The 19,042-nt window shown below is 43.4% G+C and overlaps 1 protein-coding gene across 1 annotated transcript; it reads left to right on the top strand.

The window, feature by feature from the left end:
- Positions 1-3,787: 3,787 nt before the first annotated feature.
- LOC125524244 lies at positions 3,788-7,952 on the top strand. Its single transcript, XM_048689320.1, has 3 exons — positions 3,788-4,092; positions 5,079-6,768; positions 7,329-7,952. The coding sequence occupies exons 1-3, from the start codon at positions 4,090-4,092 to the stop codon at positions 7,652-7,654; spliced, it is 2,019 nt and encodes a 672-aa protein (XP_048545277.1). The 5' UTR covers positions 3,788-4,089; the 3' UTR covers positions 7,655-7,952.
- The last annotated feature ends 11,090 nt before the right edge of the window (positions 7,953-19,042 follow it).

Raw genomic sequence — 19,042 nt, 5'->3', positions numbered from 1 at the left:
TTTTGGAACGGAGAAGATGAGGTCTAAATTCAAAGGTAAGGAAAAGTAATTTATTCAATAGGAGCATAAATGTTTTTTATTGATACCATTTTTGCTATTTCTAGGGAGCATATAAGAACTAAATTCCTATTTTACAGGCTTCCGTGAAAATCACATTGTTCAAGTGTAGTATGTGCTTTAAGATGCCACTTTTGGAATGGAGAATACGATATCTAAAGTCAAAGGTAAGGGAAAGAAATTTATTTAGTAGGAGCATAAAAGGTTTCTGTTGATACCATATTTTTTATAAGGATCGTATTAGAACTAAATGCCTATTTTCCAGGCTTATGTGAAAATCTTATTGTTCAAGTGCAATAAGTGCGTTAAGATATTCGACTAGAATTATACCAAGATGATCTTTTGAATTATGTGTGACTAGAATTATACCAAGGTGATATTTTGAATTATGTGTCTATGCTGATGAAGTTGAATGAAGTAACCAATCAAGGGCACATCTATCCAACACAACAACCACCTCACTTGGGATTCACTGAAAAATTCAGCCTATTATTACTAGCTTCTAATTCAGCCTATTATTATTTTTTGACTGTAAACTTTAGGGAACCCCCCCCCCCCCCAACACTTTAACTTTATTGCCAAAAAGAGTTACAAATTACATGGATTACTAGAGGTAATCAAGTGGTAAAGTAAAAAACTAGAGAACTAAAAAAACTAGTGAACTACAAGACAATACCTCAAGGAAGCAAAAAAAGAAATCCATCTCAATAACTCATCTCTAAAGACATGTTTGATTCTATGCCGCATGAGAGTAATATCATGGATGAAAGCACTTCTTCATTTATTAAAGCTAGGCCTTTCATGACTGAACACCTTAGCATTTTTGCCTATCCAGATGTTCCAGCAGGCAACAAAAACCACCTTAGTGAAGAAAGGTTTTGCAAAATCTCGTTTAGCTTGCAGCACAATGTTGCTCATATCATCTCCCTGTGGCCAATAGATTTGAAGATAATTCCAGACTCCCACACTGAAATTACAGTGGAAGAAAAGATGGTATCTGGTTTCCCTTGTCAACAAAGGACAAAGAACACAATTAACCCCATCATCCATATGCCAATGCCTCCTATCAACCATATCTTTAGTGTTAAGCCCGTCCATGATCAACATCCAAGAAAACACTTTTATTTTCATTGTGCATGATGATTTCTAGATCCATAGCAGCAGAGGATTAAATGACAAGGTATAATGCATGAAGGAATAGAATATCTTAGGTTTAAAAGCATTGCATGTCCCCTGCCAGTACCAGATATCATTTGCATCCAAATCTCTGCTGTGAGTGGTCATCATTGCCTGAATTGCCATATATTCATGATATGCCTGTTCAGACAAAGGTAAATGAAACATATCTGAGATATCATGTGCTTGAAAGGCTTCAGCTATAGTTATCCATGGATCTTTCACATAAGAAAATAGCCTTGGAAACCTTGATTGCAAGGTTGTCACATAATCACCAAGCTTCCATCTGTCAGAACAAAATATATCTTTCCACCAAAAAGATCCACAGCTGGCAGTACCCTGTGGTACCCTCCCATGATAATATGTATTCCAAACAAGAGATACCCATGGCAGATCCATCTTGTTCAAAAACTTATGCATATGCTTGAGCAACAGAGCAATATTCTGGACCCCCAAGTTCAAAATCCCTAACCCCCCCCCTTGCTTTTAGGCCTACAAATCAGGTCCCATGCTGCTAAAGATGGAGAGGGTTCATCTCTATGCTTTCTCCATAGACATTGTCTCTGGATTCTCTCGAGTTGTTAAAATTCTAGGGGGGCTAGCAAACTGCGAAGATAGAATATGGGCATAGAGGACAAAGCAGAGTTTAGAAACTGCAATCTTTCACACTGATTGAGGAAGGAGGAACCTGTTGTCATTCTTCTTTCGATGCAATCCACCAATGGCATGAAATCAATCATCTTTGGCCTAGTTACTAGCAATTGTTTTTATTCAATCGTCATGATTTACCTGCTATTTTATTGTTAAACACTTATTTGCTAAGAATTTAATACTTACCAAACAAAATATGTTTTTATTATGGTAAGTTAATAAAACATGAGACAATTGATTCTATTTTATGAATGATGGATGGGAGAAAAAACAGAGATGGGAGGAAAAAATCAAAGAGAAGGAAAGAGTGGGACGTATATAAGGAAAGTTGGACCAAAAGAGGTCAAATGAGAACCTTACGTTCTGTTTAAGTAAGTAGAGAAGATAAAGATTTTATTGTTAAGTACTTATTTGCTAAGAATTTAATGGCTTACCAAACAGAATATGTTTTTCTTATGGTAAGTTAACAAAACATGAGACAATTGATTCTATTTTTAGAGAGAATTGATAGGAGAAAAATCACAAATCGGAGGAAAAAAATCAAAGAGGAGAAGAAAAGAGTGAGATGTATATAAAAAAGTTGAATGAAAAATAGGTGAAATGGAAATCTTACGTTCTTTTGAAGTACTTGAGATATACTAATATAAAAGACCCAAAAGGACGTATCAAATCAATCTTGACCATCAAACCAGTTCAATCAACGACCTAGATTGCCCCAATAATGAGCGTTTGACGTGTTCAACGCCTAATTAATATTATACTAAGTATCAACATGAGTGCTAGTCATACAATTAATGCGTATATAATATCCTACCTAATATATGTGCGCAATTAATATCCTGCCTAATTTCAATGCAATCGTGATTTCATGAATATTCGCTGATGTAAGTATTAAAAGCGTATTATTATTATTATTATGGTAAAGAAGAATGAAATATTTTTTTGAATATCAGTACAGACACAAGCGCTCATATACATGCGTATACACTCACCCTTATGAATGCACACACGCACATCCTACCCCTATGAGCACCTCCGAGAGACTGAGGCGGCATATCATCTTGAGATTTACGAAGTCATCGTAGTCTCCTCCCACTGAAAGCGCATCGCCGGAAATACTAAAATAAATTAAAAAATAATGCAAGCACCAAGACATGAACCCTGATGCGCTGGAGATACCACTGTACCTCTAATCATCCAATCACATGTTGGTTCGCAAAGAATAAAATGTTTTTTAACATCAACACAAGCCCTCATATATACGCGCATACACTCACCTCTATGAATGCACACATGCACACCCTATCCATATGAGCACCTTTGAGAGACTGAGCCGGCATATCATCTTGAGATTTTACGACGTCATCATAGACACCTCGTAGTCGACGGGAATGTCTCCTTCCATTGAACGCGTATCGTCGAAAATCCTGAAGCGAGCATTAGGATTTGAACCATGGTGGGCTGGGGATACCACTGTCCACCTAGCCATCCAACCACAGGTTGGTTCGCGAATAATGATATGTCGTTGTCCAACAAAATTTGTTCCACGAACCAACGTGTGGTTGGATGATTAGGAGAACAATAATATCCTCCGTCCAACAGAGTTTAAGTCTTAGACTTGATAATGGTGCTTGCATTTTCATGGAATTATTCCAAACCTTCCGGTGATTTGCGTTCGGTGGGAGGTGACTTACCTAATAATTAGGTGCTCATACGAGTAAGATGCGCATGTGTATACGGATATATATAGACATATTTTAGAGTATAGATTCATTCATTTTGTTTTGTATATAGGTATGTAGAAAAACAAAATTTGTTGCCAACCCACCCACTCACCCACCAGTGAATGTCCAGCGATTGAAACCCGTCGTCTCGTCAGTTTCAGAAACGGCAAACAGTCAAAGTCCTTTTCATCTCTTCCCAAAAACCCGAGTTCCCTCCTCGCCCTCGCCGCCTCCTCCCTCCTCTCTGCCACCCGTGAGCGCCCCGCTGATTATAAAAGCAAAAGCCAGAGCGCAGCAGAGACCACGACGCGCAGCGCAGCAAAGGAGAGGAGGCGGGGCGCGAGATCGGGCTCATCGCCGTCAAACCCCGGCTACTCCGTCGACGGCGCCCCCAGCGCCTCGGAGGCAGGTCGAGGTGCTGCGCAGCGCGGCGGCGGCCTGCTGCGAACCCCTCCTTGTTCTCGCGCCGGAGGGGACAAAAATGGTAAGTAATTGAAATCCCTCACGATCTTCTGTTCTGGAATGAAGCCGGCGAGAGGGAAATAGGCAGTGGGCTGTGACCCGCGATGCTGTCCAGGGCTTCCTGCCGGGAAGAATCCCCCTCTCTCCGCTTTAGGTTTTGTCTGATTTTGGGAGTTGGGTAGCGTCATGTTGGATTTCGAAAGGCGTTTAAGCCGATTCGAAGGAATTGCTAAAACTTTGAGGGGAGGCGCTATGATTTTGTCGGATTTTAGTATCGGGAAAAAAGAGTCGCTGCCCGCCATTGGTCCCAGAGGGGGTATTGTTACTAGCTTTGTAAGATCATCATGCAGTCTTATGTTTATACCATATCACTGATCTTTGAAAGGGTAAATATTACTCCAATTGTCCTGTGGGATAGTACCGAAATAGTTAACCTTTTACTTGCACCGAACTATTTCGTATGGTTCATTTGAATACTTCAGGATTGTAAGCATCGAATTTTAGTCTGTTTGTGAGGAACAACTGTCTAATCTAGTTACAGTTACATGTTTCTGGAGTGTACCATGGTGAAAATGGCCAATTGTTGACTGCCCTGTTGAAGCTGCTGTTAATTCATTGCATCGGTGCCCAGAGATTTGTTGCCCTGAACTTGTAATTTGTGAAGCTCTTGCCTTCAGTCTGTTGGTAAATATACTATGAGCCGTTGACCATGCCTCTCTGTGCTCTTCTTGAAGAGTTATACAGACAAACTGTTCTTTATCAGAAAAAATACAGAACAAACTGTTTCACCCAGTGACCCTATGTTTAAAATTCTAAGATACAGTGTTTAGTCGGATCACAGTCTTCTCTGTTCACATGTGGTAAATTCATCAATAGTAGTACATTATGTGCTGTCATTAACAGGAAGCAGATGAAATCTCATCATTGGTGAAATGTTGCACTCATGTTTTGGGAATTTGACATTTTAATTTTTGCACTACTGAAGTATCTCTCATTGCTTTTCTTCAGGTTTTTTCCGCACAAGGTCCTCAGACAAGTAATCATGGAAAAGAAAGGCATGGCAAAACCATTGATGAAGAAGGCAGCAGAGTCAGCTGCAATTACTGCGGTGAGGTGGTTTGTAGTTACAACCGTCTAGAGCAACATGTAGCAGGCATCAAGGGCAATGTTCGTCCATGCAACCTAGTACCGGACAGTGTCAGGACAAGCTTAAGGAGTTCACTTGTGGATTGCAAGAAAGATCAGATGCTCGGAAAAACGAAGAGACTGAAGCAAAAACATGATGAGGTTCCTCACACAAACCCAGCCCTTCCATCTCCTCAAGTCCAGCAACCACAGCTACAACCAATTGTGTCCAATAACAACTGCTGCTTTGTTCATTATCAACCGGATCTGACGCAGGCCAAGGATATCACGTATAGTTCTTGTCAACCGAAACCCAAGGTTGAGACAAGTGATTATTTCGATTCTCAGTCAGCAAAGTCAATAGGCAAGTTCTTCTCCGAAGCTGCACCTGAGCCTGGTGTTCTCCATTTATCATCTTTGAAGGAGATGGTTGTGTTTTCCCATGGGCCCGGGGCTGTAATGCCTACGTACGAAGCTGTTCTGCAGGAGCAACTAAGAGAAACTGAGAACCGCACAAAGGAACTCAAGCAAGAGTGGCAAACAAGTGGCTGCACTGTAATTGTGCATAGTTGGAAGAGCAAGTGTACCAAAAGCTTCGTAAGTGTCCTGGTGCACTGCAGCAAAGGTACGCTGTTCCTCAGATCCATTGACGTCTCTGAAATCACTGAGGACTTTGATGAGCTAGAATCAATGCTTTCTCGCGTGGTTGAAGATGTTGGTGCTCATAACATTGTTCAGATTGTCATGAATGACGTGTCACCCCATATGCAGATGGCACGGCAGTATGTGCTAGATAAATATGATAGTTTTTTCTTCACACTATGTGCTGACCATTGCATCAACCTTCTGCTTGAGAAAATAGCAGCGCTCGAGCATGTGAGTGAAGTCCTAATGAAGGCAAGGGAAATTACATGGTTTTTATATGACCATGCACTGCCAATGAAACTGAAAGGAAGGTATGTTCAGGAGGAGATTTTGAGCAGTTCTTATTTAAAATTTGTGGCAATGTTCATCACATTAGAGAGGTTAGTTTCTGCAAGAGTAGATCTGGTGCAGATGTTAAACTCGCCTGTATGGGTTTCCTCTGGTTGGGCTTGTCTTGACTTGTTCAAGCGTATCCAGAGCATAGTAAAGACAGATGATGAATTTTGGAATGCTGCTGCAGAAGTCGTCAAGGTTACAGACCCACTTGTCAGTGTGTTGTATAAACTGGAATATGATATCTGTCCGATGGGTATCTTGTATGAAGCCATGGATAGAGCAAAAGAAGAGATATCTCTCAATATCGGAGATGAAAGTGACTTTTATTGGTGTATGATTGATAGGATATGGGATGATTACTTGCATACTCCTCTCCATGCTGCTGGTCAGATGCTAAACCCAAGGATCTTTTACACAGCTGGATTCCAGCCTGATACTGAGATCAGCAGTGGCATCGCGGCCTGTATAATCCAACTGGGCAAGGCTCATTACAATGCCAGAAAAGCGTCTGCACAATTGAAAGTGTATGAGAAGAAGTTGGGCTATTTCGACACAGATCCAGCAATGCAGCAAATCATGGAATTACCACAAGGTAAGCTACACCCTAACCTCTTGCAAAATGCCCACTCCTTAACAAGCCACTGACGGTAGTGCCTTTATGTGTCATATGTACTTGCTTTTTTGCAATATTTAGATCGAGCTGGAATAATCTCTGAGGTCCTCCACAAAATCTCATATGTGCATTTGTGCACCGTAACATACAGTGCGCCAGCATATTTAGTTAGCATGTCAAGCATATCATGTCATAATGCACTTGTATTCAAAGTCAGAATGTTATAATGATCAACTTCTCTGCATTAGCCTAACTTGTCATCCTGGCTGTTTAAATAAATAGCAGAAAATATAAAAGGTTTACAGATGAATGTGTAGAATGATCAACTTCACTGAATTAGCCTAGCTTGTCAACATAGTTATTTAGTTAGTATGTTGCAAACTGGAGTATGTGGTGTATAGGAGCCTTTCTCTTCTTCTGTTTTGCACTTCAACTTTCAAACCCAAACACCTACTGAGATCATCGCCATTTCATTCACCCGTTCTATCATACTACATGAATTGCTATCTTCTTACCACGTTTATGACCTGAAATCGCAGTTGAATGGTGGTTGACGCACGGGGCTCGCGTGCCCGACCTGCAGACCCTGGCGAGGCGTGTCCTGAGCCAGACGTGCTTCGGCGCCACCAGGTACAACATCGACTGGAGCCTGTCGGAGAAGCTGCACGCCGAGTGGGACGAGATGATGCTGCCCGAGCAGGAGAGGTTCCGGCAGAAGGAGTACGTCCACTACAACCGCGTCCTCGCCCGCGCCGCCCCGCTCCTGCATGGCTCCTCCGTGAAGCAGCACGACAGGGTCACCTTGGTGCTGCACGACTGGATCAGGCCACAGAAACCGGCCGCTGGGTCGCCACTGACTGAGTGACGGCCTTCAGTTGTGCCTGGAGCGATGCTTTCGCCTCTCCTCCGTTAGTATTTGTATGTGTGTGTATGCTGCTGTAATCCTGTGCAGCAGTAATAATCTGTCGGATGTTCACTAGTGGCATTCCCTTTGGTACTGTCGTGGTCTGCTGAATCTCCCGGGTTTTTATTTCTTGAACTCCTGCTGGATTGCCAAGTTAGTTATGTTGTTGAAACCCTACTGAATTTCCAAATCATTATTTGTATGTGCGGAGAAACCCTGATGAATTTCCAAGTTATTATAACTATGTTTGGAAAACATAGTGTCGCTCTGTTGGTAAGCTGTGCGAGTCTGCAGTGAGCCCACCTAGGTTCAAGTCTCGGACTTAAGTTGTTTCTTCTATAAAAATATGTCGCCAAGGTGAGTAATATATTCTACTGTAAATTAGTTTTATTTTCAGGCAGTGCATAGTGGATTAGCCTTTTTCTTCAGCGTAATGTGGATGACGTGGCATCGCATTTTGCAAAAAATCCCTGCACACAAAGGCCCACCTGTCAGCTGGCTGCTGGAGTGGGAGAAATAAAAGGGTGTCCTCGGCTCTAGCACACTGCGGTGTGGTCGCGCCGCGGAGCCCGCACGCGTGTGAGTCGCCGACGGCGAGCCTGTGGGGGTCGAGGTCGCTCTATGGGAGCACGCCCGCGCCCGAGCTGGAGCAGAGCACAAGCAGACACCATGCCGCACGCTCGGGAGCCCCCCGCGGCGAGTGACGAGACATAGGCATTGGCGAAGGCCGCCTGCACGGCGCTACCACACGGCCTCAGCAACGGCCATGGAGGAGGAGCCGGTCTTGAGCGCGCAGGTGAAGCCGTGGCCGAGACGAGGGAGCCGAACGCGCCCTGGACCAGGTCGGACCCGCTCCGTGGCGTTTGCGTGCTCGGCGATGTGAATGCGCGCGGACGGGGAATTCAGTCGAGAACCTAGCGTGCATGCAGGACGAGGCAAGTGGAGGAGGAGCTGCGGATACCTTTGATCTTGAAGAGCTTGCAGCGGATGCGGTGCATGCAGCCGGCGTAGTGGAGACCGGCGGTGAGCACCACCGTGACGATCACGGGCTGCCATGAACCAAATCGAACGATCGGTCGAGTAGAGCAATCTCATCAGCAAAATACTGCAACAGATGAGAGCGGGACATGATGCGAGTCGACTGAAGAGAATAGATAGTATTCAAGGACAAACCATGGCTGGCTTCTTGTTGTCCTTGCCGCCCTTCCCCTTCCCGACATTGCCGCCGCACTTGTCGTCCTGCTCTTTCTCCTCCTCCTTCTTGTCCGGCACCTGCTTGCCCTCGCCGTCGGCGCACTTGTTCTTGTCCCACCACCGCCACCGCCACCCTTGTTATCTTTGCCGCCGACGAGCTAGACCTTGTTCCTGGTCTTCGAGGCAACGCGGTCCTAAGCTTCTTGGCGTCGAAGCGGCCGACGATAGTCATGGATCCCTTGTCGACCTCCATGGCCACGCCCTCCACCCCTGCATGTCGACACGCACACTCACGGAGCCGATCATCGTCAGAAAATTAAGGGAGAAAGCATGCACGACACGCGCGGAGAGAACCAAACCGAACCGAACCAAAAAGGGGGAGCCGGCGCCCGGGTGGCTGGTGTATGGTAGCCCGTAGTCAGGCTCCCAACCACTCCAACTGACAAGCATTGCTTGTAGTAGAACAACACGCGTCTGGAATAACTTAGCACACCTATACAATCGGACCTGTCTACTGTATTGAACCAGAATTAGTTACTGTAGAGGGGGACATCTTAAAAAATTGCACATTTTTTCTGAAGGTGTATATTTTGAAAAAGTACGAACATTTTTTGAATTTCTGAACAATTTTTCGTAGACAGGAACATTATTTTGCATATGTGAACAAAAAATTTGAAAACCGCAGATTTTTTTTTTGAAAAACATGAACCATTCTTTGAAGTAATGAACAAATTATGAAATTCCAAACAAAATTTTAAACCACATTTTTTGTTCGATGTTTAAACAAATATTTGAAAAATGGAACATTTCATGAAATTATAAAAATGGAAATCTTGAACATTTTTTTTAATTTTTGAAGAAAAAGTTGAAAATGGAACTTCATGAAATATCTAACAAAAAATTGAAACCGCGAACATTTTTTAAAATTCACGAACAAGTTTCAAACACGCACATTTTAAAAAATTTAGACCAAATTTTGCAACCGCGAACATTTTTTTGCAATTCCAAAAGTTTTTTTAAATATGAACATTTTCTAAATTTATGAACAAATTTTGGAATACATGAACATTTTTCGAAAGTCCTGAACATTTTTTGAATTTGTGAACAAAAACTTGAAAATGGAACTTCATGAAATATCCAACAAAAAATTGAAACCACGAACATTTTTTAAAATTCCTGAACAGGTTTTCAAACACAAACATATTTGAAATTTCAGACCAAATTTTGCAACTGCAAACATTTTTTGCAATTCCAGAAGTTTTTTTTGGAATATGAACAATTTCTTTATTTGTGAACAAATTCTGAAATACATGAACTTTTTTTGAAAGTCTTGTACATTTTTTGAATTTGTGAACATATTTTAAAAGGTGGAACATTTTTCAAAATCTAAAAAAATTGAATTAAAAAATAAATATCAACTTGAATTTTTTTTGGAAGAAATGAAAAAAATAAACAAAAAGAAAAAAGAAACAGCAAAAGGAAAAGAAAAGAAAAAGGAAAGAAGAAAGAAGAAAGAAGAAAATAAACAAAAAAACTAGAAACAAAAAAGAAAAATGAAAAATAAATAGAAATAGAAAAACTGGTTCGGAGAACCTTCTAGAAGGTTCCCAAAACCAGAAAAACCGACGGGGGAACTCTAGAAGGTTCCCAAAACCGGAATCGCTGCAATGCTTTAATGGGCGGGCCCAAGTCATCGCTCGAACACCAGGTCTCTATGCGAAAGGTCGACTCTCTGACGCAACTTGCGTCCAATAGGGAATTCCGACGGAAACCCCAGGACAGCCGGCTGGCATGCGTAGCGTGGCAGGCCACGCGGAGGCCAGACAGGGCGCTAGCGCAGGGCGAGCAACACCCATGTTGGGCTGGCGCTATGATAACCCACAGGTATAGGGGATCGCAACAGTTTTCGAGGGTAGAGTATTCAATCCAAATTTATAAATTCGACATAAGGGGAGCCAAAGAATATTTGTAGGTATTAGCAGCTGAGTTGTCTATTCAGTCACACCTGGAGATTAATTATGTGCAGCAAGGTGATCAGTAGCACAGTAATATGATAGTTTTGATAGAAATAGTAACAGTAGTAGTAACGATAATAGCGATAGCAATGATTTTGTAGCAAGTGCAACAGTAGCAACATGAGTAGTAACTTAGCAAGAACAATATGTGAAAAATTCGTAGGCATTGGATCGGTGAATTCGTTGGATGATATTCATCATATAATAGTCATAACCTAGGGCGATACAAAACTAGCCTCGGTTCATAAATATAATGTAGGCATGTATTCCGTAAATAGTCATACATGCTTATGGAAAGAACTTGTATGACATCTTTGTCCTACCCTCCCGTGACAGCAGTGTCCATAAGAAAACTAAGGGATATCAGGGCCTTCTTTTAGCAGAGAACCGGAACAAAGCATTACCACATAGTGAATACATGAACTCCTCAAACTACAGTCATCATCGGAAAGTATCTCAATTACTCTCACATTGGGGTTTAAGGATCATAACACGTAATAGGTGAATATGACTTGCAAGATCGGATATAGAACATGGATATAACATAAACAGTTCATATCTGAAATCATGGCACCCCGGCCCAAAGTGACAAGCATTAAGCATGGCAAGGTCATAACAACATCAATCTCATAACATAATGGATACTAGGGATCAAGCCCTAACAAAACTAACTTCATTACATGATGAATCTCATCCAACTCCTCACCCACCAACGAGCCTACGAAGGAATTACTCACTCCCGGTGGGGAGCATCATGGAATTGGCGATGGAGAAGGCTTGGTGATGACGAAGATCGAAGATTCCCCTCTCCGGAGCCCCAAATGGGCTCCAGATCTAGCCTCCCGATGAAGAACAGGAGGCGACGACGGCTCCGTCTCGTGAAATGTGATAATTCTTTCTTCCTGATTTTTCTCCGAAAATAGGATTTTATAGCTTCGGAGATAGGGTCTGCGGGGCCACCAGGTGGGCACAACCCACCTGGGCGCGCCTGGAGGGTGGTGCACCCTGGTGGGTTGTGCTCACCGAGCCCCCCCTCCGGTGGTTCTTGGCTCCAGTATTTTTATTTTATTGTATATAAATTCTCCAAAAAGTTTGTTCCATTTTGAGAACTTTTATTTCTACATAAAAACAACACCATGGTAGTTCTGCTGAAAACAACGTTAGTCTGGGTTAGTTTCATTCAAATCATGTAAATTAGAGTCCAAAACAAGAGCAAAAGAGTTAGGAAAAGTAGATACGACGGAGACGTATCAACTCCCCCAAACTTAAACCTTTGCTTGTCCTCAAGCAATTCAGTTGATAAACTGAAAGTGAAAAAGAAAAAATTGTACGAATTCTTTTGTTCTTGTTTACATAAATAAGCTTAAGTAGCACCCAGGTTTTCAGCTCATGACTAACCATGTCAACAATAATTCTTAGAAATTATATTAACTCTTGTCAATGGCATAAGCAACTAGCGAGCAATAATAAAATATTTCGAATAACAACACTTTGTCAGAATAACCATGATATAATATGAGAATAGTGGTATCTCGCTAGCCCTTTCTAAGACCACAAAACATAAATGCACATCACTTCCAAAGTTCAAGCAGCGACTAAACATTGTAATTCATGGTAGAAAAGATCGAATCATGATGCACCCAACATTAGCTATATACAATGCATGAGGATGACAATAGTGCTCTCAGATCTAGCGCTTATTTGAGAAGGTGATGACTGGACATAAAATTAAGTAGATAGTCCTTTCACAGAGGGGAAGCAGGGATTTGCAGCGGTGCCAGAGCTCACATTTTTAAAACAGAGACAAATGTAATTTTGAGAAATGCACTCTTCCTGTTTACTTCACGACCAAAAGTTATCAGTATCTTCCATGCTAAACACATTAGTGGCGGTTTCCAAGCGATAAAAGTAAAGGTTTACTCCCCCTCCACCAACAAACACACTCCACGTCTAGCCGAATCCACGGGTGTCGTCCATACCAACATCATTCCTAGGGGAGTTTTGTTTAATTATTTGCAATTTTTGATTTTGGGACTGGGAATACCTATTACTGCCCCTCTCGTGCAAGGACCAGTGAATAAACACTCATCATGAGAATAACCCACTTAGCATGGAAGATACTGACTACCCCCTGTCGCTCTATGAACAATCCAGGCGAAACGGATATTTATTTGAAGTTTTTAGAGGTGCCACATGCAAATTTACTTGGAACGACAGGGTAATACCACATATAGGTAGATATGGTGGACTCATCTGAAATTACTTGGGTTTTAGGATTTTGATGCACAAGCTTATTTCCACTTAGTACAGGTGAAGGCTAGCAAATAGGTTAAGAAGCGGCCAGCTAGAGAGCGAAAATGGTCATGGACATGCATTATGCATAATAAACATTGGATACTAGCATGAGTAGGATATGAACACCCTGAACATAAATATCATAGAGGCTATGTTGGTTTCGATTCAACTACATGCATGAACATGTGCCAAGTCAAGCCACTCGAAAAATTTAGAGGAGGATACCATATCATCATACTACATCAAAATCATTTTAATGCATGTTGACACCCAAGATAAATCATTATCCACTCCTAGCTACTTAAGCATGGCATGAGAAACTATAATCTCTAATTGTCATTGCAAACATGTTTGATCATAGTATGCTGAATCATGGATACTAGGTTAAACATATTTACAAAAATAGAACAAGCTGAGTTCATACCTGTTTCTCTCTGCCACAGCCAGTTCATCAAATATCATCATTATTGCCTTTGTAGTGCAAGAGTGCCGTGGACTAAGCTGGAATTTGCAAACATTTTATTCAAAAGGAGAAGACAAGGTAATATGGGCCCTTTATTAGATCAATATCAATGCATATGAGAGCCACTCAACATATTCATCGTGATCTTCTCCTTGGTATGACTCAATAAGAAGAAAAGAAATTAAGAGAAACACACTAAAATATTTTTGGAGTTTTTAGTTTTTCTTGAAGAAAGAAAATTAAAGAGAAAGAAAAAAACAATAAAAAATTATTTACACGCGAGAGCTCCCACAAGAAAAACAAGACAAGGAAATCTTTTGGGTTTTTCTTGTTAATACTACAACCAACTAAACTGGAAAGAAAAACCGAAAAGAAGCAAGATACATTTTTGGGATTTTCTCAAAGTTTTTCAAACACACAAGAAGAAAGCAAGAAAGTGAATCTAACATGGATAATGAAGTAAATATGCCCTAGAGTCAATAATAAAGTTGTTATTTATATTTCCTTATATCATGATAAATGTGTATTATTCATGCTAGAATTGTATTAACTGGAAACTTAGTACATGTGTTAATACATAGACAAAACAAAGTGTCCCTAGTATGCCTCTACTTGACTAGCTCGTTAATCAAAGATGGTTAAGTTTCGTGACCATAGAATGTGTTGTCATTTGATGAACGGGATCATATCATTAGGAGAATGATGTGATGGATAAGACCCATCTGTTAGCTTAGCATAATGATCGTTAATTTTTATTGTTATTGCTTTCTTCATGACTTATACATGTTCCTCTAACTATGAGATTATGCAACTCCCGATTACCGGAGAAACACCTTGTGTGCTATCAAACGTCACAACGTAACTGGGTGATTATAAAGATGCTCTACAGGTGTCTCCGAAGGTGTTTATTGGGTTGGCATAGATCAAGATTAGTATTTGTCACTCTGAGTATCAGAGAGGTATCTCTGGGCCCTCTTGGTAATGCTCATCACTATAAGCCTTGCAAGCAATGTGACTAATGAGTTAGTTGCGGGATGATGCATTATGGAACGAGTCAAGAGACATGCCAGTAACGAGATTGAACTAGGTATGATGATACCGACGATCGAATCTCGGGCAAGTAACATACCGATGACAAAGGGAACAACGTATGTTGTTATGCGGTTTGACCGATAAAGATCTTCGTAGAATATGTAGGAACCAATATGAGCATCCAGGTTCCGCTATTGGTTATTGACTGGAGATGAGTCTCGGCCATGTCTACATAGTTCTCGAACCCGTAGGTTCCGCACGCTTAACGTTCAATGACGATATGTATTGTGAGTTATGTGATTTAATGTACCGAAGGTTGTTTGGAGTCCCGGATGTGATCACGGACATGACGAGGAGTCTTGAAATGGTCGAGACATAAAGATTGATATATTCACTAAAAAAAGACACATCCGGGACATTTTGGGCCGAACGAATTTTTTTTCTGTCATATATATGACACTTCTATGACGATAATTGTGACAAAACCCGGTATCATCATAGATGTGGTGGGCTCCTACTTCTATGACAAAAAATCATGACAGAAAATGGGCTTTTCGTCCTGGGCGGGCCGTAGACGCAGCTGCATGACATTCTTTGGGCCGTCCATGATGGAAAAAACCGTGGTTGAAGCAAGGGGGAGGAAAATTTCGAGGAGTTCCCGGTTACGGTGGGTGGTCGGGGGCCGAGCGATGCGCGTTTCTCTCGTACACATATGCGCGTGTGTGCGAGGCGTTGGCTCTAACTGAACCCGAGCGAGGCGTTGAGCTCTAACTGAACCCGAGCGATTGCACTGCAGGCTACGCGTTACTGAACTCGAGCGATCGATCGATGGCTGTTAAGTGAACCCGATCGAGCGATTCCTTCGCTACTGCTGCTAACTGAAGCCGATCGATTGGATGAACAGTGAGCGTTGCAGGAGGGGGTGGATGAACAGTGAGCGGTGGCGTTGCCTCTGGATGAACAGGACCCCATGGAGTGGTGGAGGGCTGGATGAACAGTAGACGGTGGAGGGGTGCCCGTGGAGGGGTGGTTGAACAGGACCCCGTGGTGTGGAGGGCTGGATGAACAGTAGACGATGGAGGGGTGGTTGAACAGTAGCCGGTGGAGTAGCACGCGGTGGAGGCTAGATGAATAGGAGCCCGTGGAGGCTGGAGGAGGTCGTCGGTAGCCCGTGGAGGCTGGAGGAGGTCGACGGTGGAGATGAACAGTATCCCGTGAGTCCCGTTTTGCAGAAGGCCACACCCTTCCCAATGAACAGGACCCCCGTTTCGACCGTAGCGCTCCAACACAAGTCCGTTTCATCCGTTTTGCGGTACGCCACACCCCTCCCGATCAACAGGACCCCCGTTTCGACCGTAGGAGGTCCGTTTCCTCCTTTTGCAGTACGCGACACCCCTCCCGATGAACAGGACCCCCGTTTCGACCGTAGGAGGTCCGTTTCCTCCGTTTTGCGATACGCCAGACCCCTCCCGATCAACAGGACCCCGTTCCGAACGTAGGAGGTCCATTTCCTCCGTTGTGCGGTACGCCAGGCCTCATTTCCATCGGCTGTTCCATCCAAGCCCTCCCGATGAACACGACCACGCATTCCATTCCGACCCAGCCGGTTGGCTCCCACGCGTTTCGTTGCCTCCCGATGAACACGACGCATTCCGTTGCCTCCCCATGAACACGACGCATTTCGTTGCGTCCCCATGAACACGACGACGACGCTGTTTCTCCGTTCCGACCGAGCCATGTACACGAGCCCTAGCCGTACGTATGCGCGAGTAGGCGTTCGAGACCCCGCCCGTATGTACACATACATGGCCGTATTTTCTTTCTTGCACCCTGGCCGATGTACGTACGTGTACATGCTACATGCGCGCCTCTACTATGACACGTATGCGCCTCTACTACGACACGTGAACGCCTCTACATCCACCAGTATATATGTACGTACACGTTCGCGACCAGAATGACAACGCTACGTACGCTTCGACCAGGTGGGTCCCGACTGTCAGGCACTTCCTTGCCTGCGAAGATGTAGCTGGTGGGTTCCAGCAGTCAGGGGGGCTGTCGGTGTCAAAACCGGTGGATCTCGGGTAGGGGGTCCCGAACTATGCGTCTAGGCCGGATGGTAACAGGAGGTAGGGGACACGATGTTTTACCCAGGTTCGGGCCCTCTTGATGGAGGTAAAACCCTATGTCCTGCTTGATTAATATTGATGATATGGGTAGTACAAGAGTAGATCTACCACGAGATCAGAGAGGCTAAACCCTAGAAGCTAGCCTATGGTATGATTGTATGTTATGGTTGTTGTCCTACGGACTAAAACCCTTCGGTTTATATAGACACCGGAGAGGGTTAGGGTTACACAAGGTCGGTTACAAAGGAGGAAATATCCATATACGTATTGCCTAGCTTGCCTTCCACGCCAAGTAGAGTCCCATCCGTACATGAGACGAAGTCTTCAATCTTGTATCTTCATAGTCCAATAGTCCGGCTGTCCGGAGACCCCCTAATCCAGGACTCCCTCAGTAGCCCCTGAACCAGGCTTCAATGATGATGAGTCCAGCGTGCAGCATTGTCTTCGGCATTGCAAGGCGGGTTCCTTCTCCGAATACATCACAGAAGAACTTGAAAACGAAGATAGTGTCCGACCCTGCAAATTAAGTTCCACATTCCACCGCAGAGAGAATAATATTTTCGCAGATCTAATTTGCTGGCTTGTTTTGGTAGCATGACGTTATGTCATGGCCCGGTGAATATTCGAACCGTTCCTTTTAACCAGTCCCGCACATAACGCGAGGCAGTTTTTCGACACGTCTTGTCAAAGCAGAGATTGTGTTCCCCCAATTACGGGATTCTCATTAATGCGGTCGCGGGTAACCCAACCGTGTCTAGGACTCCTAGATTATAGGCAAGTCCTAAACGGCTACGAAGAGGACGCTTGATATTCACCGTGTACATTAAGAAGTTGAGGGAGGCCAGATACCTGACCGCCGAGGTTTCGCATCGGCTGCCTGTTCGAGGGCAAATCGTCCCTACTCCCGAACCCAACGAGAACGTCGTGTTCGTCTCCCACTTCCTCCTAGGTCTAGGCCTCACTTTGGATCCCTTCGTTAGGGGTTTGATGTTCTATTACGGGCTAGATTTCCATGATCTAGCTTCGGACTCCTTTCTCCACATCTCGACATTTATTGTCGTGTGCGAGGCCTTCCTCCGCATTACCCCCCACTTCGGCTTGTGGCTCAAGACCTTTGAAGTGAAGCCGAAGATGATCGAGGGGCAACATGCAGCGTGCGGAGGTGCATCAATAGGCAAGATGGCAGGAGCTCCATGGCCGAAAGGTTCCTTCCCAAAGGTGCCCGAATTATGACAGCGGGAGTGGTTTTACATCACAGCTCCCAGAAGTGCCAAGTGGGCGGCTGCCCCCGCTTTCCGCTTGGGGCCCCCACCACAACTGATGTCATGGATTAGCAGAGGTCTGAGTTGGGGTCCAGCCAAGGACGTGCCTATACTGCAAAGCCGCATCCGAGATCTCTTCGAGGGAGATTTTAATTTGGTTGCGGTAATACAAGTTATGCTGGTTCGTCAAGTCCAGCCTTGCAAACGCTGGCCCCTTCGCTTGTGGGAGTTCATGAAGGAAATATGCCCTAGAGGCAATAATAAAGTTATTATTTATTTCCTTATTTCATGATAAATGTTTATTATTCATGCTAGAATTGTATTAACCAGAAACATAATACATGTGTGAATACATAGACAAACAGAGTGTCACTAGTATGCCTCTACTTGACTAGCTCGTTAATCAAAGATGGTTACGTTTCCTAACCATAGACAAAGAGTTGTTATTTGATTAATGGGATCACATCAATAGGAGAATGATGTGATTGACTTGACCCATTCCGTTAGCTTAGCACTCGATCGTTTAGTATGTTGCTATTGCTTTCTTCATGACTTATACATGTTCCTATAACTATGAGATTATGCAACTCCCGTTTACCGGAGGAACACTTTGTGTGCTACCAAACGTCACAACGTAACTGGGTGATTATAAAGGAGCTCTACAGGTGTCTCCAAAGGTACATGTTGGGTTGGCATATTTTGAGATTAGGATTTGTCACTCCGATTGTCGGAGAGGTATCTCTGGGCCCTCTCGGTAATGCACATCACCTAAGCCTTGCAAGCATTGCAACTAATGAGTTAGTTGCGAGATGATGTATTACAGAACGAGTAAAGAGACTTGCCGGTAACGAGATTGAACTAGGTATTGAGATACCGACGATCGAATCTCGGGCAAGTAACATACTGATGACAAAGGGAACAACGTATGTTGTTATGCGGTCTGACCGATAAAGATCTTC

This window comes from Triticum urartu, chromosome 7 (genome assembly GCF_003073215.2).
Source record: "Triticum urartu cultivar G1812 chromosome 7, Tu2.1, whole genome shotgun sequence".
In the NCBI taxonomy this organism is placed as follows: domain Eukaryota; kingdom Viridiplantae; phylum Streptophyta; class Magnoliopsida; order Poales; family Poaceae; genus Triticum; species Triticum urartu.
This window is presented reverse-complemented; position numbering and strand designations above follow the sequence as displayed.